General features: G+C 39.3%; 1 protein-coding gene across 10 annotated transcripts in view; it reads right to left on the bottom strand.

Annotated features, from left to right (window-relative positions):
- Positions 1-3641: 3641 nt before the first annotated feature.
- ANKMY2 (ankyrin repeat and MYND domain containing 2) overlaps positions 3642-25893 on the bottom strand; it is a 34693-nt gene continuing 12441 nt past the window's right edge. For 7 of the 10 annotated variants that reach the window (XM_036327990.1, XM_036327993.1, XM_036327994.1 and 4 more), the window contains 7 exons: positions 22809-22907; positions 18209-18369; positions 12598-12812; positions 11717-11852; positions 8038-8166; positions 6173-6302; positions 3642-4791 (listed from right to left, as the gene is read on the bottom strand). In XM_036327990.1, the coding sequence (XP_036183883.1) occupies positions 4604-4791; positions 6173-6302; positions 8038-8166; positions 11717-11852; positions 12598-12812; positions 18209-18369; positions 22809-22907 (1058 nt within the window). In that variant the 3' untranslated portion in view covers positions 3642-4603. The remainder of the gene's footprint in view (positions 4792-6172; positions 6303-8037; positions 8167-11716; positions 11853-12597; positions 12813-18208; positions 18370-22808; positions 22908-25893) is intronic. The other 3 variants (XM_036327991.1, XM_036327995.1, XM_036327992.1) reach the window with 2 other exon arrangements.

The following is a 25893-nucleotide window of genomic DNA, read 5'->3' as shown; positions in this document are numbered from 1 at the left end:
AGAATCACAAAATAGAAAAGACATGATTTTAGGTATATAACCTAAAACTCTACAAAATGGAAGATGCAACTGAGAGGGTGCTTTTAAGATATGTTGGAATAGTAAGACTGTGCTTAATCCTACAGGTTCTATATTTGAAATGTTTCTTAATAGCATCTACTTATATAAAAACCATGGGTGGTGTTCATCACATCCAGAAGAACTGCCGAGACCAAGCGAAAGGAAGTCAGTCCTGCAGGGGTTGTCTTGGCAACGGCTGCACCCTTCCTCCTGTTTCCCAGAGCTGTTTCCTGTAAGGGCGGGGTTTGAGGCAGGAATACGCCCTGGGAGTGTGGAGGCAGATCCTTCTAAAGTGTGCCACGTGCCAGCACAGCCAGGGATGAACCTGAGTGGGGGCAGCTGAAAGGCTTAGAAAAGACAGACAAGAGAATGAAAGCCAGGTCTCAGGTCTCAGTGGGATGCTGCTTCTCTGAGAGACAGCAACCATGCCCAGAGCCATGCCTTTATTTTATAGCAGATGCTACGAGACAAAGTAAGGGCATGACCAAGATGTTTGCAACATTCTCCTGGGTTTCAATCCTACTCAACTACATGCACCTGAACTCTATCAAGCCTACATCACTCAGGCACATAGGGCCACATGTTCGGACCATAGGATCAAGCTTACTACAGCTGTTGGCTATAATTGTGCCGGGAGGGCCCTGCCCTCCGAGTTGGGACTTGCACGTGGCAATGAGAGGACTGTGCCCTCTCATCAGTCCAAGGCTTGAACCTGTCCGAAACACTGTAGCGGCTCCCCACAATAAAGTTTTAATTCTGTTTCTGTTACTAATGTTGTGGCCCCACCCCATAACAAAGAAACAATTTCCGGAGATGAGGCCCAGGAATCAGAATTTTTAAAAGATTCTCAGGTGTTTCTAATGTGCAGCTAAGGTTGAGAACCACTGCTATAGATAATATTAAAAATATAGCCGAAACCGGTTTGGCTCAGTGGATAGAGCGTCGGCCTGCGGACTGAAGGGTCCCGGGTTCGATTCCGGTCAAGGGCATGTACCTGAGTTGCGGGCATATCCCCAGTGGGGGATGTGCAGGAGGCAGCTGATTGATGTTTCTCTCTCATCGATGTTTCTAACTCTCTCTCTCCCTTCCTCTCTGTAAAAAATCAATAAAATATATTTAAAAAAATATATATATATCTAAACGTGCAATTCTGTCCAAAAAATCAGCATGTTCAAAAATTAAATGAAGAAAATTTGGATATACTAAATGGAGATTTTCACACATATTTGAGTAATGATCCCATTGATTCCACAGATGATGCTGAAGAGAAAAATTTTCCCATCGAATTTAATAGTATTACTCCTTTGGGAATGCCGTTTCATAAATTAAAATTGAAAGTGGGTGCAATCATCATGCTATTGAGAAATCTCAATAGTAAACGGGGTCTTTGTAATGGTACCAGATTTATTATCAAAAGATTACGACCTAACATTATCGAAGCTGAAGTATTAATAGGATCTGCAGAGGGAGAGACTGTTCTGCTTCCAAGAATTAATTTATCCCCATCTGACACTGGCCTCCCATTTAAATTGATTTGACAACGGTTTCCCGTGATGCCAGCATTTGCAATGACTATTAATAAATCACAAGGACAAACTCTAGACAGAGTAGGCATATTCCTACCTGAACTCGTTTTTGCACATGGTCAGTTATATGTTGCTTTCTCTCGAGTTTGAAGAGCATGTGATGTTAAAGTTCTAAATACTTCATCACAAGGGAAATTAGTCAAGCACTCTGAAAGTGTTTTCACTCTTAATTTGGTGTACAGGGAGATATTAGAATAAGTTTAATCACTTTATCAATCATTGTTTGCATCACTGTTCTTTTTATAACATGTTTTTGTTGTTTTTATATCATGCCTCTGTTGTTATATCCTTTTGTTACTGTTTATTTATTAATAAATTTATATATGATTTTCATATACATTTTACTAATTTCCTTTCATCTCTCACACTTCTATTATAGAGAAAGGGCAAATAGCAATATTAAAATATCTCTGCTAATTAATTCCCCTTTTAAAAAAATATATATTTTATTGATTTTTTACAGAGAGGAAGGGAGAGGGATAGAATTAGAAACATTGATGAGAGAGAAACATCAATCAGCTGCCTCCTGCACACTCCCCACTGGGGATGTGCCCAGAACCAAAGTACATGCCCTTGACCAGAATCGAACCTGGGACTCTTGAGTCCGCAGGCTGATGGTCAATCCACTGAGCCAAACCAGTTAGGGCCATTAATTCCCTTTTAATGTGCACAAATTTCGTGCACCGGGCTACTAGTCTGTATGATAAAAGCCTAAGCGACCTTATGGCGGAACGACCAGAACGACCAGTTGCCATGATGCACACTGACCACCAGGGGCAGATGCTCAGCGCAGGAGCTGCCCCCTGGGAGTCAGTGCGCTCTCACAGGGGGAGTGCCGCTCAGCCAGAAGCTGGGCTCATAGCTGGCAAGCGCAGCAGACGTTAAGGAGCGAGGGGTCCCGAACTGCAAGAGGGCACAGGCTGGGCTGAGGGACCCCTCTTCTCCCCCCAGTGCACAAATTTCGTGCATTGAGCCTCTAGTATTGAAAAGAATTCTACATGGTTAAAAAAAAAATAACTGGACTAATCACCTGTTTTGATGGTGTAATAATGGAAATATCTACTATTTTTGGTTATTTGTGACAAAGGAGTATAACCAGAACCAATCTCATTTTCTCTTAAATCCCATTTTCTGACCACCCCTTTCCTGAAATACATTCATGGAAAAATTGTGATACTGATACCGTTTATATGTGAGGCCCTCTTTGTCCAAATTCCTATGTCAGTTACAGCTGTGTTAGAGTTCTGGTTTATATCAACATTCATTTCAATAAGGGGAAAAGTACCTCTGCATTGCCACATTTCTGGATTTTCCTATTTCCTTCTGCTTTTTTTAGTAACTCTCCATGGTATCCAAAGACACGGACCATGATGGTAAAACAGAATGTCAACACAAATCCAAAACAACAATGAAAAATCAGGGACCTCAGGTAAAAACACATTTGTGGGCCAGGGCTGCCTGGGAGGACTATTTTACTATCCAAGGTTTATCCGTGTGCAGATGAGGTACCTTGATGGAGGCTTGTCATGACTGACAAGTTCAGACAAACTCTGCCTGCTGCATTCCTAACCACTTACCACGTTTACTCACATGCAGCATGGTATAGGATGCTCCAAAGACGTATGTGTTTTAAGGAAAGAGAGAACCAGCAAGATAGAATAATTTGATCAGTGAAGTGAAGTGAGAATTCTAGTTGTTTTTATTTGCAATTGTACATATTAAAACAATTATTGGCCCTGGCCAGGTAGCTCAGTTGGTGAGAGCATCATCCCGATATGCCAAGGTTGCTGGTTTGATTCCTGGTCAAGGCGCATAAAAGAATCAACAAATGAATGCATAAATAAGTGGAACAGCAAATCGATGTTTTTTTTCTCTCTCTCTCAAATCAATAAGTTAAAAACAAACAAACAAAAAGCAATTACTACTTTGGTCTCCAATATCTGCTAAGTTTTCTAATTTGTGCCACTCCTGAGCAATAAACTATGAAACAAGATGTGAGTTGGTTATATTAATAGGCACAATTTATTTTACAATCAACACAAGAAACTGTGTAACACAGCGCTGTCTTCAGCCATCGCACTCTAACTATGTTTAAATACTGCACTCTAAAAACTGATGCCGGAACATTCTATAAAGAACAATTATACATCAGTTTCTGGACAGGAAGGGCCACATGAAAAGCTTGCAGGAAGATAAAAGTCAACCTTTCAAGTGGAATATGGCACATGAGTTAGTTTTACAATTATGGAAACTACGTTTAGCCATTATTGAGTAAAAAATGTCTTTTACTGCACGAGCTGAGATAACTCTGGTGATGCCTTAGTGCCTCCTGGGAGCCTGGTATTTCTGAAGGTACAGACACTGTATGTAGATAAAACATCACTGCAGGAAGTACATACAGTTCAGACTGCTCAGGATAATTCTATAGAAAACTATAATTAGCTGGACTCTGGCAGAAATCTTTAAACACACAGCCTTTCTTCATTTCCTTATATCCTACTACATAGAACTTCACTATTGTAAATGCTATTTATATGCATTTTATTCACACAAAAGTTATTTTTTTTAACTACCCATCTTTGTCGCTATAACATTTTTTTCTTAAAAACTTCCTCTCTCCTACACCTGTCTGACTTCACCCTTTGTTTCCTGGAACCTCTATTTCTTCTTTAAGGAGATTTTCTTCCCTTTGAGAACAACCGCTGGAAAGCTGGGCTCCGAAAGGAAGTAAAATGTTTCTCCTGTATTTTGAAAATTAATTTTTTTGCATAGGAATATCTGTCAAATTATGGAACAGAAATCAGGGGAAATTAGGGCAGGGTAGACACAGCTTTGCTGGCAAGCATCTATCTATTCTAGGAAATGCTGCCAAGGTGCTGTGCGCTGTCACAGGCAATGGGGACAATCCCACGAGTTCTCCAGCCCCTGCAGGGTGAGGACTGTCTGTGCTCTGGCTTTTACTCCTCAGATGCCAGTGGACCTGCAGTAGCCTCCTGTGAGCATTCCAAGCCAGCATCACACTGCAGAGAGGCCTTCTCCCCTTCCTCAGGGCCCTTAGCATCGCAGTCCTCCTGGGGCACTGCCGGTCCGGCCTCTGGCTGCTCTTCAGTAACACCATTCGAATCGACATCGAGTTTGCTATCTGCTAAAAAGAAAAATGTCATTTTCCTTTCACTTTCTGTATATTATTTCATCTTCATAATAACCACATGAGGGAAATTATCTCTATTATCATTATTTTATAGGTGGGGAAACTGAGGAGAGAGGGTTTAGGGTTCACTAACTTGCTCAAAGTTCCACAGCTAGAAAAGCAACAAAACTGGCATTTGAACTCAGGACTCTGGCTCTAAAGCCAGGCCTTGAAATCATGACTGTTGTTTGGGATCTGACAAAGTCTGTTTTTGAATACAGCTTTGCCATGAATTAACTTGATGCCCATAGGTTACTGCCTGTACAAAGTTATTTCCTTACCTACAAAGTCAGGGATAGTAAAACCTATCCTACATCTGTGGCAAATAACGGTGTTTGTGACACTTAGAATAGTGTGTGGCTGTGCTGATGTTTAGCAACTGGGAGTTCCCACACTGGCGACAATCTCAATCTCTTGCAACCTGTATAGAACATGACCAGCTGTTTCTCGCTGTCCTCGACACATAGGATACAAGTGTCATCAGAAAACAGGCAAAAGCATGGCCATCAGAAAGCCTGACTATTCTCTTCAGTTTACTTATACAAATTAGACTTAATTTTTTACCGATTATGCAATCCCACTAATAGTGTTTCTCAATCAAATGGTAAAGGGGACATGGTACCTTGAGGGGTGAAAGGAGGAAGTGTTTAGTATCAAAGTCACCTGGGCAACCTTTCAAACTACAAGCACTCCGTAGAATGCATGATACATACTCTGGGCTCGGCATAGGAGTGGGGCAGTTCTCCCCCAATATTACTGAAACAATTCACTGTTTCTGACCAAGGTAAGTCATACACTTTTGAGAAAAAATACTATGGAACTCACTGCTCTGACACTTATAGAAGTATAATCTGTGCATTATTAGATCTGCAATTCCATTGGATTTCATAAATCTGCTCTAATTTCACCTGCAGTTTTTAAATTAAGAAATGTAAAGGCTTCCAATCTTGAAATACTGGTTAGCCATTAGGGGAAATTTAATTATTCCCTTATTCAAAGACCTTAAAATCCTTTGTGAGCAGAATGTAAGTAAATGCTCATTAAGAGTCCCACAGTTCCAGGGCAGTCAGAAAGTAGAATGTGGAATAAAATCAGAATTTTATGTCCTTTGTTTTCCAGTGACACTAGGCTGACTATATCCTATAAATTATCCCCCAAAAGCAGGGATTCAAAATAGGGACACAGTTGAGACCACACAGAAGTTTGATCCTTACACTAGTCACCCAAGCTTCATTAGTCCCCAGAGAAAACTCAGCTCCTGGGGGCCCTGTGTTAATATCATCCATCACTCCCTCCCCACTAAGCCACAGTGCCAGCTCAGCTTTTATATACGTACTGTTCTCCTCTTCACTCTTTTCTTTGGCAGCCTCCAATTGTTGTTTCTCATAAATGTCCTTGAGATTCTTACAGATTTTCTTATGTGCAAACCAGTGTGTTTTCTGGCAGGTTTGGTCGCAATATATTACCTGAAAAGCAATTTAAGGTTTATTTGCACTTAAGAGCTACGATTACAGGATTTTTCCATTATGACATTAAACCAAGAGCCTTGCTGTGAAAATATTAAGTTTTCTATACTTTGTTTTGAAACCATGATGTGTGCATGTGTACTGACTTATACTTTTAATTTTTAGCTTACACTTTATGACAATAATGGATATATAACAAATGGTCTATGAAAGACTCTTTAACAAATGATTTATCTGAGAACCTACTATGTTCCTGAATTGGTAAAGTGCAACTGTTGTCCCAGAGGAAGCTACGGTCAAAAAAGAGCAGGATGAGGCTGCATGTAGGGAGTCAAGACACCCGGCCTAAGTACAGGATGTAACCGCAATGGGAACACAGAGGAAGCAATGACTCACTCTAGCTGGAGGAGTCAGTAGACAAAGAAATGGGAAAAGCATTCCAAGTGTAGGGACTTTCTTGTACAAAAATGCAGGAAAGGGGAAGTAAATGACATGTTCAAGGACAATAAGAGTTTTGAGTAAATGAAGCTTAGACTTTTGCAAGATAATATGCCAAGCATTTCAGTAGCCCCTTAAACATAAATGGCGTTGTAGGTTGTATTACTGGCTCTAGTTCTTCATCCAAATGCTTTCCCATGTGACTGCAAAGTTCTTTTTACTTGAGAGGAAAACTGACTTTAAATTTGGCCATGTGACTTGTTTGGGCCCAAGGAATGAGATAGCATGGTAGTTTTAAGGCTAGACCTTAAGAGCCTCATATGTGTTTCTATTTGTGGACTTATACTTCTGCCATCACCATGAGAACATGCTCAGCCAGGCCTGCTGGTCCAAGGAGGATGAGCTACCTGGAACAGAATGTTTCTGGCTGAGCTCAGCCAACCACAAACATGGGAGAAATAATGATTGTTGTTTTAGATACTGAATTTCGGAGTGTTTTTATATGCAACAATAGTTAGCCTATATAGACGGTCTCATTTAATTCTCACAACTCTAGCCCATTTCACACATAAGGAAACTGAGACTCAGAGAAGTAGGAAATTACAGGAGATGAGGCTGGAGAAGTATTTTACAACAGAATGTAATGGGTTACAGAAGAATGTGCTGAAGAATGTCAACCTTAAAACAATAAGAAATTAACATTCTCTACAGGGTAAAGTGAATGTACAGACACATGCATTTGTGCAATATCTGAATGTAAGAAAAACACAAGCAGATATTACTGTAAAAAATTATCTTTACAATTTTTTCAGAAGTAGGTAGTATAGTCCAGAAAGCTTAAAGATTGGTAACCGTCACAAGGGAGTTATAGTTTTATAAAGAAGAGTTGATGAAGAGATAATAAATAGTTCAAGTCAATATCAGAATATTTAAGATTGTACACTTATGAATGAATTGTCTTATTCTAGGTTCTCTGCACAGCCTCGGTCCCCTATGTATGGCCTTTCTCTTATTTGCTCATATCCATTCATTTATTCATATCCTTTCTTCTTTGGGGTAGTCAGCACAGAAGTTGGGGCAGTCTGGGCATTTGGCAGAAGATAGAGCACAGAACTACACTTATCCTTAGCTCTCTTCCAAATTACTTTTCAGTATTAGATGCAATATTTTACAGCTAATGTATTAGAACTTATTAGAAAATATCTATCACTATATTTACAGAATATTAAAAATCAATTATCAACTTGAATGAAATCTAAACCAGTTGTCAATGAATTTCAAAGAACTTCATTCTTACCATTTTGCATACTGAGCATCTTTTACTTGCTCCCTTTTCTCCACAGGTGGTACAAAACTCAACATCCACAAAACCCACCTGACCAGTGATGGCTTGAGTAAGTACAGAGAATGCAGTGGGATCAGAACCCTAGAATGGGTATGAAGAAGAGAAAACAACTCTCTAAAATGACCATGGATAGACTACTGAGATGAAACTTCATGAACAATGTTATCTAAAAGCAGACACACAAAAGACAAAGTCATTAAGGTTAGCGACTACATTGACTTCATCAAGACAAGATGACAAACACCCTTTTGATTATACCATTTTCTACATAAAGTATACGGGAGGTAAATCATGACTCCAAATATTCACAAGAAAAAGTTGGTCCTCTTCTAGAATAAACGTTTTTTCAATTTGGATTACCCAATATGCCCACAAAGATTTCAGATACAGGACAATGAACTCAGCGGGATTTTCTTAGAACATTGTTTTACACTGTTCTGTATACTCAAGATAGTCAAACGAAATATTCAAAAGATTTAAGAAGTATTTTAAAGTAGCACTCATTTTGAAATTGTTATGCTCCTTCTGAAAACATAATGACTGGGTTTCCTTTTATATTAAAGTGCTAAGAATTCTCTGTAGGAATGAAGATAGTGTAATGGCGAGAAAAAATGGGTGAAATGAAACCTCAGATACTAGATATTTAAGTTAATATATTTTACCAGGAATAAAGGTCTATAGAAGTTGTGCTCAAATGATGGTGTGCATTAGAGAACTTGCTTAAAATTCAAATCAATCCGCCATCCCATACCTTCTAAATTAGAATCTCTAAAGATGTGGTGGTCCATGTACTTGCTTTATTACAGATAATTCTGAAATACACTGAAAGTTTGAGAATTACTGGTACTTAATGTTACACTAAATACTTATTAGTCCATGTAATTTTATTGCCTCAAAAGTAGAGTACTGAATTAGACAATAATCTGGTCCACAAATGAACAGAATATGATATATTTAACAGATTTATAACAATTACATTTTAATGTTCAAATATTATTTCACAAAGTAACTAAGACATGTTCAAAATTTCCCCCCAAAACTGGACTTTAGTGGGAATCAGAACACAGTAACAGTCTCAGATGTAACCAAAGATAAAACTAAAGGATAGTTTGCTAGAAGAATGGCTGTTAATCTGAATTATTGCTTCAGAAAAAAATTGATGACATAGCTGAGTAACCACATGGAATCTTTCTTGTCACTACTGGATGACAAGAACGCTTTCTTGCTATATAAAATCTTGTCATCTACTTGTTAAATAAGAATCTGTTTAGGTATCAAAGCTCTACCCACGGAAGACAGTCAGACTAAAAACAAATAGGTTACTATATCCAGAGTATCTTATAAAATCAGAGACCTTGGCCAGCCTTCCAGAAGTTAAGACATACGCTATGAATTGATAAAGCAAATAGCTTTAACAGTATAATCTGTTACAAGGCTGGAACAACATTTCTCACACTTCCTGCTGAACTTTGTGACAGAGCCAGAACTCCACACTAGGCAGAGGGAATCAAAACCTCTGCAGCAGGGCCCTGGCATGAGCACTGTGAGAAGGGGCCAGAGGTGACCCCCAAGGGAGCCAGCTAAAGAACCACATGCTTTGAGGGAGGTTAGCACTTCAACGCTTATAAACTTGCAATATCACAAAACCCATCAGGAAGTAAACAGTGGCTATCTGGGACACTCACAACCACAGGCATTCCAGATAAGTACTTTTTCAGAGAGCAGAATATATAACTCTTAAAGAACAAAAAAATTTGAAGAGAAATTTTTCTAAAATGCACTAAATCCTACTTTATGAATAAACCTTTTCTCGATGGCTCAGATCACTAGGATAAATAATCAGTGTACTCCATAAACTCTAACTACAATATTCTATAAATACAGGGCTAAGATGCATTGTTGACCCCTACACTGACCTGCTTTGACTTTTTTTAAAGTACTCTGAACTGCTATTTTTAGTTTTTCTGTTTTCATCCTTGAAGGCAGAATGTCAACTACCACTTGTTAGTGCTGGAAATACCCCATAGCAGCCATTTCTAGTTGTTTATCTGCTAGTCATCCCCCCAACTTCCTTGCTAATAGAAGCATAATTTTGTTTGCAGCAGCAGTATTTAGACCAGCCAAAAATACTTCTTCTCCCAGACTCCTGAGCAGCGAAGAGTGGTCATGCAGCACAGGCAGCGGGGTTCTGGGACAGCCTGCTTCCCAGCCATACACCCCATTCCTTCTTTTCTGCCTGCGATAGAAATGTGAGCTCGGGAAAGAGCATCAGAAGCCTTGCAACCATGAGGCCATGAGCATGAGTATGAAAATCTATACAGCTAAAGAATATTGTGTGGGAAAATGTTTGGGTTCCCAATCTACTTATTTTTGAGCCACTGGGCCAGATCTGGTCTGCCTACTTTGGGGCTTCTAAGTAAATAAATAAATAAATAAGTCCTTATTTACTTAATTCATGGTTAGCTGGAGTTTTAACATGTACAGTCAAACACACTCATGATTAATAAACCACCCTCATAACTAGCTAACTTTAATCTCCCAAAAGCTTAAGCATTAAATAGTCAAGTATATTAAACAGATAAAGCATCTCCATGGGAAATCATGGTGAGCTCTCATGCATTAATCAACGCATGAGATTCATGAGATCATCTTGTCTGTGCAGGTCTTTCTATTTTGTGGTTCTGAATAGGTGAAGTCTTACTGTAAAAGGAGCACCTGGAACCCATTTCTAGTCCTGATGTTATGTTTCACACTGAAAAAAGATACAGCACCCTATGGATGCAGAGAAGGAGCAACATTGCCACTGGAAGGGAGGAAGCCATGGATGGGACGAGTGTCAGGATCAATTTCTTGCCTAATAGACAAAGGCTGATAAAGGATTTGACTGAAATGTATAAAAGCATGACTTGTATAGAAAAGGTGAACAGGTACCTATTCAAAACAGTGAAGGCAGGAAGTGTCCTATGAAACATGCTTAAATAAATATAGGACAAAAGGGTAAAAAGTCCTTTAAAGAGCAGATAAAGTTAAAATTTACTTCCCATAGCTGCAAAGTATAGATTTCTTTTTTTAAAAATGGAAAATTTGTAAAGTCAGAGGCAGTAAGGTCGACTATAAGAATTTGGAACATACTGTGAGATAGTTTATTAGGACATACAATGAGCCACGGCTCATCCCTTCACCTCTCCACCCAAAACCATCAACCTGTCCAAAACCATCAACCTGGACAATCAATTCCTACTTTCATCTAATGAGGACCTTGTCCTAGTTTTTCAAAAATTACCATGATAATTACCATGTATCTGTATGACATAGAGGATGTGTACCCACCTTTCCAGGTTCACAGAGGTATTTGAAATGCAGGTCACTATAACCATCTAGACTCCGACATAGGGAATTACTGTTTATTAAACCACAGATGTAAATGGAAGAAAAGGATCAGAGGAGGGGATGGATAAACAAACAGGGTTAACTGGAAAGCCTATCTCCACATTTGTTCCTGAAAATTTTCTAAAATAACAATTCCTCTTATTAAATAATTAATTAATACTAAAAAGAACCTGCTTCTAATTGTACAAAATATACTGGTTAGGTCTTCCTGCTGGAGCGAACTTAGTGATAAGAGCCTTACAATTTCAACGGGAGCGATGCTTCGCACCAGCTGCTGGAGGAGTGTAGCTTCACAGTAAGGAAATTTTCTGATACTTTCTCTAATGATCCTTTCTTGATATATCGGAAAGCCATCCGAAGGTCGGCCTTTTAATAAGCTGAAAGATAGTTTTCAAACAGTAATTGGAGTTGGATCACTCAGCATTTCCTCCCAGCTGAACCCATGAACTTTTAGTAGTTTCTTCTTGGCTATTTAGGATTGTCATTGTCTATTCAAATCATGGTCAGACTAGATTCAAATTGCTGTTCTGCCGCCGGGTCAGGCGAGGCCTCGTCAGCTCTATTTATGCAAGTGACCCCTGCCATAAAGCACAAGGAACACTGCTATCAGACTCGCTAGTTACTTATTACCATGTCAGTTATTTGTACAAAGAATGAAAACTCTCAGCAAGTCACACCCTTCTGACTGAGTTCACTTTTTCTCAGGAAAACTAGAAGAACTTGATCCTGGTGGTGAGAGAAAAGGTAACACACAGCTGTCCCAGGTACAGTCACGGAGACACACAGTGCCGTGACGAATCCAGGGCACCACCTGTGGCACAGCATACCTGTCCTCACACTTGCACTTGGGCTACTTTCTAGCTGTCTGCCCTTTGCGTGCTATTTCACCTCTCCAAACCTCAGATTCCTCGCTTGTAATGGGCGATAACAAAGCCCTGTAGAGAGCACAGAACAGAATGATCAGTCTACAGTCTAAGTATAAAATTGTCCCTGTTTCTTGCAGACTGAAGGTGATCCCAACGGTAACAAACTGCTACTAAAATACTTAAACTTTAAATCTATAACGAGTCTTCATATAATGAAACATTCTGTATTTTATACATGGCATGATAAAAACAGTACCTTTTGATCAGAGTATCCAATTTATTCTCTCCATCTTTTAAGAAGTGAATACATTTCTGAAAGATGCAGCTGATGTAATGCATTTTCATAGCCAATACTTCATTCATGTCACTTTGCTTCATACATTTCTCACAAATCAAATCCATCACCTTGTAGCACTTGTTCAGAGCTGTTTCTTCTGCCAGCAGAGGATTCTCATTTATAAGCATCACGATCTAGAAGAAATTCTAGTGAGACTTTTCTGTATAAAAATTAGGTACTCACTTTTAGTTGATTTCCAAAGATTACCAAGGAGTCTTTCTTATAGCCACAGACCTACTACATTAATTCAAATTAGAATGCAAATGGCCTTGATCAAAGTTAAAAAACTAATACAGAAGGACCCTGATGTTTTGGAATTTTTTGAACTCTTTATGTCAAAGTTACGTGAGCTGCCATCTATGGTGTTAGCTGGCTACTCAGAGTCATGGTTTTAGTATCTGTTAAAAGTACTTTATTACTAAAGATAAAAATGGTATATTTGCACACCCTTTATATATAGAATCAAATCAACAAGTGATCACTTCTTTTAGTTAACATAATTGAGCTTTAGAATTTCATGGCTAAAAGAATTACAACTCTCATTAACTCTTACTAATTTTAAGGAAATGACATTTTTATAGAAATAAGTACAAATGAAAGGTGTATTATTTTCTGATTAACTACATTTCTCTGTGGAGATTTTCTCTATATCTTCTAGCATCCATAATAATGAAAAATAGATCAAAAGGAAAACAAAAATAGCTTTAAAAGGAGGAATATTAGAGTAATTAAATCTGATGCTTTATGAGTCCCAAACTTCCCACATATGCCCAAATTAAGCTCAAACTTAGTGTAGTGAGGAGTATTTTTTTTTTTTTTTTTTTACCAACTTTGTTATAGGGTAGCTAACATGCAGTAGGTCTGCAGAGAACAGCTGTAAAAATCCAGTGGCATAACAGTAATGTAAACATGTGTGTAACATGGGCACAATTGCATACACTGAGCAGAAAGTCAGTATTTGTTAACCAACATGTTACAGCTAAATATCTATCCCAGATAATGTAAATGTTAGGGAAGAACAGGTAGCAGATTGCATGAATTAGATCCTTTTCTTTAGACATGAAGAAAGATAATTTGTTAACTTAAGTAAAACACAGGACTAGTCTCCTACTCGGAAGTTTTATATAGATTAGGCGTTCTTGTGAAATTAAAATTATTTTTACTTATTTTTACACTACTAGATTAATATATAATCTTTTATTTTACTTAAAATAGCACTCAATAATAAATTATTAGAGTTCATGAAATAAGTATAATCAGAATCCCTGTTGGTAAATTTGCTAACAACTTTCCCTACCATAACACATATCAAAAATTAACTGTGGTAGTGAAGACTCATGAATTAGTTGTTTATATTTCTGCAGTCAACTACAATCATTTGGAGATGTTTATTCAATACTTTTATATACAGCATTTATAATGAAAGCATAAGATCTTACACCAAGATCTTCAAGAAAACCTCAAACAGAATCTAGATTAATGTGTGTTTTTTTGTTAAGACATTAGGCTTTATTTATTCATAATATACAGCAATATATACAAAAAATGTTACATCACCACAGCTCTACCATGAGTTTACAGAAACATTTACATAGCTGCACACAAAAGAATAATACTTGAACTAGTTTGCTCCCTTTAATCACTGTGATGTTATAAGTTAATACATTATAAAGAACTCCTTATTATTAATTATTATGGAGAAATAAATACATTCTTATAGGTATAAAAAGCAGATATAGCTTATCTCCCAGAGAATGGCTACCTTAGGATATGTTTAAACAATGGCATTTTGAATTCTTTTTTTCATTTTGACCAATTCTGTGCTTAAAAATCATTTAACAATTAAAAATGGGCTCATTTGCGCATATCTGCCTTCTAACAACGTAGAGGCCCTGTTCAACTCCTGTCATTTTTCCTGTGAACCTGATTTTCTCCTTTCTAATCTCTGTATTCTGGGCAGCAGCACAATTCCCAAGTCCCTGTTGAAAACAAACATCCTTATTACTGTAGCAGGCACTTAACCTCGATGCAAATGTGGCTGTGTCCGGTGCATTGTAGCAAAAAGATGAATTGCGTATTGAGGATTTCTGTGCGTATTTTTAAAGGTCTTTAGCTTTATAGAGTGGCTGTTAATTACATTTTTATAAGGCTCCCCTTGAAGACCAATGCCAGTTTGAAAAGGGGTAAAGCAATGAAAATGGGCCACCACAAAAGCAACTGGGTAGCTATTATCCAAAGTGTGGATAAAAGAAAGGTTTTCAAGTGAATAGAGCATTTATCCATATAAAAAGCCAGGTCTGCTCTGAAGGAAGGTACTATAATCATAGAATAGTAGCTCTTATAAAACCAATGCTCTAAAAAATATAATGTAGGCTATTTCAGTTTATATACTTTTATAATTTATTACCTATCTAAATATGCTCTTAATCTGATTTACTCAAAATAATTGGAGGTGCCATAATTCTTAGGACATTTAACCCTGAGAGACCAGTTTCCATGTAAACATCAAAAATTATTCCACAGGCTCCATTATTGCATAACTGAAATTACTGCAATCTCAAGGGGGTGGAAACAAAGATAAAAATGCAGGAACTTCTTCAAATCAACCTAAACCAGAATTGTCCAATAATGCTCAGGCTACTGAGGAGACAACAGGCTCTGTAAAACAACACATTCTCTACATTGAGAAATACTGTGTCCCCAAGAAAAATCCTACTTCTCATCCCAGCCTGCCTCCTCCTAAGAGAAAGAATGCCATGGTGGTGTAGTTGCTGCCACCTGGGTGCTGGGTGGATAAGAACTACTGATTCAGAAGAGGCTAAATATTTGTTAAAGATTAAATTCTAAGGCCCATATACTCTCCAGTAGAAATGCAAACATGCGATTCACAGCTGAATTTCCTTTTTGCCTACATGGGATCACAAGTTTGCCTCTAGTGTTTTTTTCAGAATGTTACAGAAAACATTTAAGTTTTGAAAAATAAAAACAGCATAGACTCTACTTGTCAGTTTTATAGAAAAGATCTGCTAGCTTATCATCTCTACTGATGGCCCAGAAAATTAATTGGGGTGAAGAGCCAAATAACAGTATATTTTGTTCATTCATTTGTTTCTTGAGCTTCAAGGTCTATAAGTAAAGGGATGCATCACTGAAGTAATAAGATTATATACAATTTGGAACTTATATCTTCAAATGAGTAGGCACCATCAAAAAGGCTTATGAGAATTGTCCACTTATATTAATGGTATTCCGTTTACTCCACAGATTCCTCTTTTGTACTAGGCTTGTAAGGAAATCTATTTCACTACAGTATAGCAACACCTTGTATTAAGGGAAAACCTCAATTTTTGACCCAACGTACTGTCCTGCTCACTAAACAGCTCTGAATTACTATCAAATCTATACGTTATGAATGAAGACTACAACAGACATTGAAATTTGATAAAGGACAGCCTTACTGTAGCACACATGGAGTTTTTTGTAATGACTCATTAAAGAAATTATACTCATTTGGCTTGATTAAACATTATTTTTCAAACAAACAGAAAGGCTGTATATAAAATATGAAGAAAACAGCAGTGAAAATAGTTCAGAACAGCTCTTGAAGTTTCCCCAGTTAAGCCATTTGAACTTCTGGGTTGGTCTACAAAGTTTAAAAATCTGTGTGATTTAATCTAAGAACTGTATTACGTAAAGTCATCAAATAGGTACTTGCGTTAAAAAATGTGTTCATGACTACATGTCAGAACATTTCGTAGAAGGCCAGTGATTATAGTGGATGCTGTTGGTGCCCCGCCCAGATCCTGTCTACAGGTCTGTGCACCAGGTCCCTGCTGCTGGGAGTGTTGGCTGCTTTGGGCTCAGAGCTGCCTCCTTCCCCAGGGACCTTCATCCAAAGGGAGCCACCTGACTTGGCACTATCTGGGAGGCCGTCCTTTCCCTCTGGGGATAGGCCTCAGCCAATGACTGATGTGAAAGCCTGGCTCCCTGCCTCTCCAGAGCCATTAACGGTGCAGAGCTCCCTGTGAGAGGGAAGCGGAGGCTTGGCTTCAGCTGAATCCACCTCTTTGCTTAGCTTTCCTTCCTCTCTAGTCTTCACTCTGCTCCAGGTTTCAAGTGAAAGCACTCCTTCACTGTATCAACTGAACAAGAGCCCATTGCAAGCTCTGCATCTACAAAACCCAACCCAAGACAATTATGATCCTACTAGAGGCCTGGTGCACAAAATTCATGCACGGGGGCGTTGGGGGGGGTCCCTCAGACTGGCCTGCATCCTCTCACAATCCAGGACTCCCCGGGGGATGTCCAACTGCCGGTTTACAGGCCTAAACCAGCAGTCAGACATCCCTCTCGCAATCCGGGACACTACATGCACCAGTAACCATACTCTTCATACAGATGAAAGGCATCTTGCTGTTGTATGGGCATTTACATTTTTTTGCCCTGATTATAAAAAGTAGTATATAACATGATCCTTCTGAGGCAATAGTACCATTTTCCCCATCCTATGGGTACAAAAACTGAAGCAGAGAGAAGTAATTGGCTTTGTCACACAGTTTTAAATGTCAGAATCAGGGCTCACCACAAAATGTGCAAGCCAGAGTCCATGCATGTCATCGCTGCATCATCCTGTTTTTTCAGTCTTGCCAGGTTTTAATTTTTAAATCTAAGAGACTATGCCCAATATATAGGGTAGGGTCCCTAGGCCTGGCCGGCGATCAGGGCTGATCTGTGGGGCAACCAGCAGGGCAATTGGGGGACCCACACTGGCACCTGCCTTGGCTGGTGGCCTGGCGCCGCTTCCTCACCAGCCCCACCCCCCCGATCGCCCCACCGCTGCCGCTGGTCGCCTCCCTCTGTCCGCTGGCACCCACCTTGGCTGGCCTGGCACCACCCGCTCTCTGGCCCTGCCACCCGCCAACCAATCGTTCTGCTGGTCATGTTCTGCTGGTCATTCTGCCGTTTGGTCAATTTGCATATTAGGGTTTTATATAGGTAGATATAAGAACAGCTTAGACTCTGAAGCAATCTACATATATAAAAGCCTAAGTGACCATTACAACGAAACAACCGGAACAACTAGTCGCTATGACACACACTGACCACCAGGGGGCACACGCTCAACACAGGAGCTGCCCCCTGGTGGTCAGTTTGCTCCCACAGCAGGAGCACCACTCAGCTAGAAGCTGGGCTCACAGCTGGCAAGCACAGCTGCAGTGGTGGGAGCCTTTCCGGCCTCCATGGCAGTGCTAAGAAGCAAGTGGTAAGGAGCAAGCAACGAGTGGTTAGGAGCGCGGAGTGCCAAGCGCCGAGCACTGAGCCCTACTCGGGCTCCTCCCTAGCTGCCTGCTGCTTCCCACACTGCTACATCCGTCAGGCCAGGCCAAAACTGGCAGTCCAACATCCGCCGAGGGGTCCCAGATTGCGACAGGGTGCAATCCAGGTTGAGGGACCACCAACCGGTGTACAAATCCATGCACTGGGTCTCTTGTATTTAAATAAAAAGCAAATACAATAAACACTACACTACCTTGACAGGATGAAGATTTGTTGTGGTGATAACTTTGTGCAGTGGGCCTGCCAACTTTGGGGGCAGTTTTGGCTCTTTATCCAGTCCCTGGGGTTTAGTGTAATAATCCAGTCTCTCTCGAGGAAAGAAATTGTTGATTACAGTTACACAATCATGTTGACCTTTTAACAGAAAAATAGGAAATTTGTTACTTTATTATTCACAGTAAGACATTTTCCAATTTTTAAATTAATGAATGCTGCTCTGTTTTCTTGTGTGGTAAAATGCACATACATCTTTAATTTTCAGGAAAGAAGAGAAGAGGAGGAGAGGTAAAAGGTTTGGAGGAACATTTAAAGCATGCTTTGTGAAGTCAAGAAATACTCTCCTTTTAAAGACACAGAATCTCTACTATGTATGAAGATTATGAGGAATGCAAAAAAGGGCAGTGTTCAACTTATAATTTTTTACCCCAGTTTACAAAGATTGCTTATAATTTAAATGTCTCTTCTTCCACCTTTACACAAATGATGGTCATTATTCCCTAATCACATCTGGCTTTCGTTACACAGAAATTTAAATTGATAGAGCTTTTCTTATCATAATTAGTATTCATATTAGTAACTTAACCTCCCCTCTCCTGGAATTGGAGAAAAGCTGGCCTTTATGAAATAAACTAGAGAAAAAGCTTTTGCTCCCATAAGCCTGGAATCCATATTATGGTTCTCACAGGTCTCTAAGCCACTTTTCTAAGCCATACCTAGTGGTAAAAATAGTTCTAAAAGAAAAATGTTGTGAAACCGCTCCTAAAATATATGAAAACAGACATAAGAAGATTTAAAGATAAAGGGATGAGAGGAAAATGAAGAATTAGCATGTAACTTTATCTTCTCATCAGTCCCCCAATAGCTTAGTCAGAAATAGCCCTGTAGGCAGTTGAAAATATAAAAATACTGGCTATATAATAATCACACTGTCACAGGACTGGGGGCTTCTTAAGATTACACCTTTTTTGCCGAAACCGGTTTGGCTCAGTGGATAGAGCGTCGGCCTGCGGACTGAAAGGTCCCAGGTTCGATTCCGGTCAAGGGCATGTACCTGGGTTGCGGGCACATCCCCAGTGGGAGATGTGCAGGAGGCAGCTGATCGATGTTTCTCTCTCATCGATGTTTCTAACTCTCTATCTCTCTCCCTTCCTCTCTGTGAAAAATCAATAAAATATATTAAAAAAAAAAAAAAAAAGATTACACCTTTGGGAGAAAGAACAAATATTACATTACTTTTTACAAGATTAATCTCTTTCATTTCAGGTAGTGCTGAGATTATTTTGACATTTAAGTTTAACTCATCTGCTAATAATTTATATAAGAATAATATATATATTAAAAGTTTATCATTATAAATATATAAATTTTCACTTAATTTATATCTAAAATTTTATAGTCAAAAGTATTAAGTAGTTTTACTGATTTTTAATTTATGAGTTTTGAATGCATACTACTGAAGCAGTAATATTAACATACAAAACAAATGCTGGGAGTTGGGAGAAGCTTCCATATTGAGAAATGAATAATTTTATAAAGGAAAATAAATCAAATTCTCATTTGCAAAATCAGGATTAAGAAAACTGTGGAGTAACTTCTACATGTGATTGTGAGAAAAGAACAACGGTACATGAATCATGAAACTAGCGAAGATATGACTCACATTCTCCACAGAGAAAGATAGTTTTGGTTATGATGAGTTTCAAACAAAATACAACCTACATACCATCTGAGAAGGCCTGTCACTAAAGCCTAACTGGATCAAGAAGGAAGAGGAAACAGTGGAGAACAACAGCCTTGGCAACAGAGAGCATCGGAATGGGTGGAGAGGATGACTGAGGAATTATACTGCTGACCATGGGGATTACTGAGCGAAGTAAGGAGGTACACTCTGCTAACATGTTAGTCCTAAAGATGTTACACTCTCAGCGAAGTCCACAGCTAGTGGTGCTGATGGCGGAGGAAAGAAAAGTCCTGCTGCCTATAAAACCAAAACAGAGGATGTGAAGAAATAAATGAGTTTTAAGGTTTTCCTCTTATTGGGGTGGCTAAATGGGTAAATACAGGTCTTTGGGGGTGGGACACAGAGTATAGTTTTGTTCTTATTTTTAGATGATAACTGAGAACTATGAGTTTAATCAGGAGTGTTGTGAATAGGAAAGCAAGCACTAGTGGAATGGGAAACATTTTTTTAAAAACTATGTATCTTTATTGTTGAAAGTATTACAGATTTCCCATTCTTTTGTCCCACTGATCTCCCCACCCTGCCCACACACACACCCCAGACCTTATCTGAACTATTGTCTGTGTCGATGGGTTATGCATATATGCATAGAAGTTTTTCCCCCATCCTGATCATTCAAGTCAATAAAAGGAGAAATAAAATGTACTCTAACATAACCAATCACATTGACAAAGAAACACACAAATAACTACCATGTAAAATGTAGAGTAAAAAACTGAGGTAAAAGAGTAAAAGATGAGGAGACAATTAAGTTTATCAGTATTTAAGTGAAATGTGCATAAGCTAAATGAATACCTTTTAAAAGAGAGAAAATATCTTTTGAGTTATAAAACAGAATCCACCTATCTATACATATAAAAGCCTAAGTGACTGGCTGACTGTTTGACCATCCAATTGGTAGCTATGATGAGCACTGACCACCAGGGGGCAGACGCTCAATGAAGGAGTGGAAACCACAGGCATGGAAGCATGGAACAGACTGATGAATCTTAGAGAGAAGGGGGGAGGGGGGAAGTTAGGAAGAGATTAACCAAAGATCTTATATGCATACTAGAGGCCCAGTGCACAATTCATGCACTGGTGGGGTCCCTCAGCCTGGCCTGCGCCCTATCACAATCCAGGACCCCTCAAGGGATGTCGGAGAGTCAGTTTCAGCCTGATCCCCGCTGGCCAGGCCGAGGGACCCTACCAGTGCATGAATCCGTGCACCGGGCCTCTAGTATGTTTATAAATAATATAGGTATAATACTAGTTACGAAATAATAAAAATTGAAAACAAAAGGATGGGCAAAGAGATATTGACAAAATATTAAAAACAAAAAAGAAATCAGAAATGGCTATATTATCAGAAAAATTAGAACTAAAATTTAAGACAGAGTGGAATTATGTAATGATAAAACCAAAAGCAAATCATAATAAAAAGTGAAAAGCTGAAAATATTTCCATTAAAAAAACAATACATGCCAATTATCATTATTATTATTGCTTGTTACTTTGAAGCCTGAAGCTAATTCAAATAGAAAATAAAACAAAACTGAATAGCTATAAAACCCAGGAGACTTAGAAAAAATGACAATAAAAAAATCAATAGCTATGGGAAGATAAGTATTTCTCTGAAGCTTGCACAACAAGGTCATACCTTTCTCCAATCCTTCTGAAATTGAATTAAAATAATACTTGTTCTCACGGAGCTATCATAAAGTGACTCCATGACTGTCCAACCTGATCAATGGTAGCTACTATTAGTTTTATAAATTGACAGTAAAATTTAACAAAATATACAGATATGATATCCCACATCTGACTAATTTCCATTCTATCTTACCTTAAATGTTATTTCTCTCAAAACCCCTTAGAATAAGTATAGAAGATCCCTTTTTTTGATGTGTTTCTATGGAACTCTTAAGTGGTCCCTTAGCGTATGCTGTTTCACAATGCCCATCACCACTATTGGCCTCAAGTGCCATGAACACATGAACAGCCTCTGTCTTGTTCACCAATGTAATCAAAGCACCTAGAGTGATGCAGGGTATATAGGTTGTGAACATTACGTATTTGTTTCATGAATTATTAGTCCTCACAAAGCCACTTACTGCACTCCCTATGTCAGATGTTTATAGCTTTTCTATTAATGGACTCTCCTAACTGCCAATTTAGTGTGGCCAAACTACCAATGATCAAATATTCACTCCCACTCTCTTCTAAACCCTCTACATTATTTCCAGTAACAGGATTAACACATCAAGAAATATTGACCACACACAAATATTTGTTGTTGATGATGATAATGAAGCAGCTATATATTATATTATTAATGCTTCTTCCTACAAAAGAATCACATTGCTATAATTATTATTAACAACAGTAATGATGGCATTTATTCAGTTACTTGTAAAGCTCTATTGTCTCATTTGATGCTTTCCATAACCATGTAAACATATTACAATGAGGAAATTGAAGGTCAGAATCATTAAGTAACATGCAACTGAGTAACACAGCCAGAATTTAAACTGAACACTGTTGACTTCACAGTTCATGATCTTATACATTGAACTACTTCCTTTAGAGAAATAAAATATTCAAAGCATTTGACTGCAACTGAAATAACTCCACCATTCTCTGTATCTTACAAAGTGGACATTCAACAGAGCTGGTTCATTTTCTCCAAAGTATCATGGGTATTTAATTAAGTTAGACAAAATCTAGTGGGCTAAAAACATTTTTTTTAAAAATAAACATGACAGTATTTGTTCTTTGAGAAGCAAAGTGGTATTCTTTCCATGGAGAAAATTTGGGGTGTAACCTCATGTAAAACTGCCATCAAATAACTCACCCACAAAGGCTGCCATCTGAGCTGCTGTCCTTCCTACTGAGTTGACAACATCTGTCTCGGCACCAGCTTCCAACATTGCCCACGTGATGTCTTTATTACCTAGGGTTTTTAAAGGGGACATATTTGTTAATATTAAGGAATGTGCAATTCAAATACTCCCTATCAAATTATCTGTAACCTTTTCGCCACAATCTTTTAGATTTTCATTTTTTTGGATATTTTCACCTTTTTCTAAAATATAAATCATCTATAGTAAAGAGTAAAATGCTAGAAGAACCCATTAGAAATTAAACTTGTTTTCTAGAAACACATCAGGCAATACAAAAATTGAGTAGACATACCATTTTTTTTTTAACCGAACAAAATATATTTATTTTTCCTAATGATGTTTAGTACAAAGTAAAAACAAAAACATAGATGAATAAAAGTCTTTACTTAATATCTACTAACCCACCTCATCCTTCACACCGTCAGGCCCTGGGACAACTATTAACAGTTGGGGGTATACTTTTCTATAATTTTTTCTCGATAACCATCATTTGCATTTATTCTATTTGCATTCTACCACTCATGGAATCATTACAGATATTTAGCTATTATAAATTGTACTCAGTGAACAGCATTTTTCATTAATTTTTGCAGTTTGAACTACAATTTCCTTAGGAACAGTTCCTGGAAAAATACTGTGGGAGCAAAGGTTACACGTATTTTAAATGCATTTTTTCAGGCTGCCTTCCAGCAAGGCTGGGCTGATGTGCACGCCCGAAAACAGTGCAAAGAAGTTCCTATGCCAATGCTGGGCATTGTCACTCTTCCTTAACCTCTGCCAATGTGGTGAAAAATAACCTATGTTTGTTAGCCAGTTTTACTTCTTTATTCTTTTCAATTTTCTGTTTCATTTTCTACTGCAGTATTTGCCATTTCTAATTGATTTATAAAAACTTTTCATATATAATAATGTGATCCTTTAAGATGTATAATAAGTATTTTCCTTAGTTTCTCATTTGTATTTTAACTGTATATAAGGTATATCCTATATATAGAAATTTTAAAATTATATGTAATCAAAGTGGTTGTCCTTTTGAATTCTATATTTTATGTCATGCTTAGAAATGCTTTTCAATTCTAGGATTATAAAAATAGAGATTACTGCTTTTAAAATATAATATTATAGTCCATCTTCAGTTCCTTAAAAAATGGCAACAATTTCACATAACTCCATTTAATTTTAGGTAATATTTCCCAACTGTCTTTCTTTAGCAAATCATAAGCAACATGAGTCAAAGTCAGTTTCTAAACAGATCCTCCTATTTAGTAGAAAAATGCCAGTGATGCAAACACACAGCTCCAGCAGAGCAGCTCTTTTCTCAAGAGAACAAGATAGACAACATCAAAAAAACCAACTTGAAAGGAATAACTGATCCAGCTCTTCAACGCTACACAAAATACAGAGTATACGGGGTGGGCAAAAGTAGGTCTACCGCTGTTCATATGAAAAGTAGTACAATAACTAACAACAATACAAGAATAAACTCTATTTCCTGTATTCACAACTGCAAATCTACTTTGTCCCACACTGTATGTTATCAATACAAAGAACTGATTGATTTAAATTAAAAAGAAATCAACAAATTAACTGTACCTTTCAGATACAATTTTTCAAAAAATCAATTCCCACCATTATTTTCCTTTTAGAATCGACCTTAAAATTACTATAATAAAAATGCATTTCATTGAAAAGTATATATATACTAGAGGCCCGGTGCACAAAAATTTGTGCACTCGGGGGGAAGGGGTGGTCCCTCAGCCCGGCCTGTGCCCTCTCGCAGTCTGGGACCCCTCAGGAGATAACGACCTGCTGGCTTAGGCCTGCTCCTGGGTGGCAGAGGGCAGGCCCAATCCCTAGGTGCAGCCCCTGGTCGGGCTCAGAGGAGGGCCGATTGGGGAGTTGGGGTGCCGCCCCCTGTCATGCACAGAGCAGGGCAGATTGGGAGGTTGCGATGCCACCCTCAGTTATGCTCAGGGTAGGGCTGATTGGGGGGTTGGGGCACCGCCCCATCACACTCAAGGCAGGGTCGATGGGGAGGTTGCGGCGCCACCCCGTCACGCACAGAGCAGGGCCCATCAGGGGGTTGGGGAGCTCCCCCTGTCACACACAGAGCAGGGCCGATAGGGGAGTTGGGGCACCGCCCCCTGTTACACACAGAGCAGGGCCGATCATGGGGTTGGGGCGCCGTACCCTGTCACACTCAGGGCAGGGCCGATGGGGAGGTTATGGCTCTACCCCGTCACACACAGAGCAGGGCCCGTCGTGGTGGTGGTGGTGGGGGGGGGGGGGAGGGTTGGGGCGCCGCACCCTGTCACACACAGAGCCGCAGGGCGATCAGTGGGTTGGGGAGCTCCCCCCTATCAGGCACAGAGCAGGGCCGATCAGGGGGTTGGGGCACCTTCCCCTGTCACGAACAGAGCAGGGCTGATAGGGAGGTTGTGGCCCCACCCCCTGTCACACACAGAGCCACAGGGCGATCAGGGGGTTTGGGCGCTGCCCCCTGTCACGTTGATCCCGGTGCCAGGAGGCCTCGCGGCTCTGCTATCCCGGTGCTGGGAGGCATATTACCCTTTTACTATATAGGATAGAGGCCTGGTGCACGTGTGGGGGCCGGCTTGTTTGCCCTGAAGGGTGTCCTGGATCAGGGTGGGGGTCCCCACTTGGGTGCCTGGCCAGTCTGGGTGAGGGGCTAAGGGCTGTTTTCAGGCTGGCGGGTGACGGAAGCTCCCAACCGCTCCTTTCTTTCTTTCTTTTTTTTTATTCTGGGCCAGCTTTAGCTCTGAGGCTCCAGCTCTTAGGCCTCCGCTGCTGAAAGCAGGTATCTGGTCTGTTTCGGTTCTATAATCGAAACAATGTATAACTCCAGCTCTGAGATCCCGACTTGCTGAAAGCAGGTTTCTGGGGTTTTGTTTAGCTTCTAAATTTGTTACAATGTTTCAAACTGCAGGCTCAGAGGCCGGCAAGGCAGTCGGGGAACGTTGGTTTCCTCCGTCACTGAAGCCAGCAAGCCTCATGTTAGTTTCAAGCTGCCTGGAT

The sequence above is a fragment of the Myotis myotis genome, unplaced genomic scaffold (genome assembly GCF_014108235.1).
Source record: "Myotis myotis isolate mMyoMyo1 unplaced genomic scaffold, mMyoMyo1.p scaffold_m19_p_11, whole genome shotgun sequence".
Lineage (NCBI taxonomy): Eukaryota > Metazoa > Chordata > Mammalia > Chiroptera > Vespertilionidae > Myotis > Myotis myotis.
The sequence above is the reverse complement of the archived record's forward strand: the minus strand, read 5'-3'. Positions and strand labels throughout refer to the sequence as shown.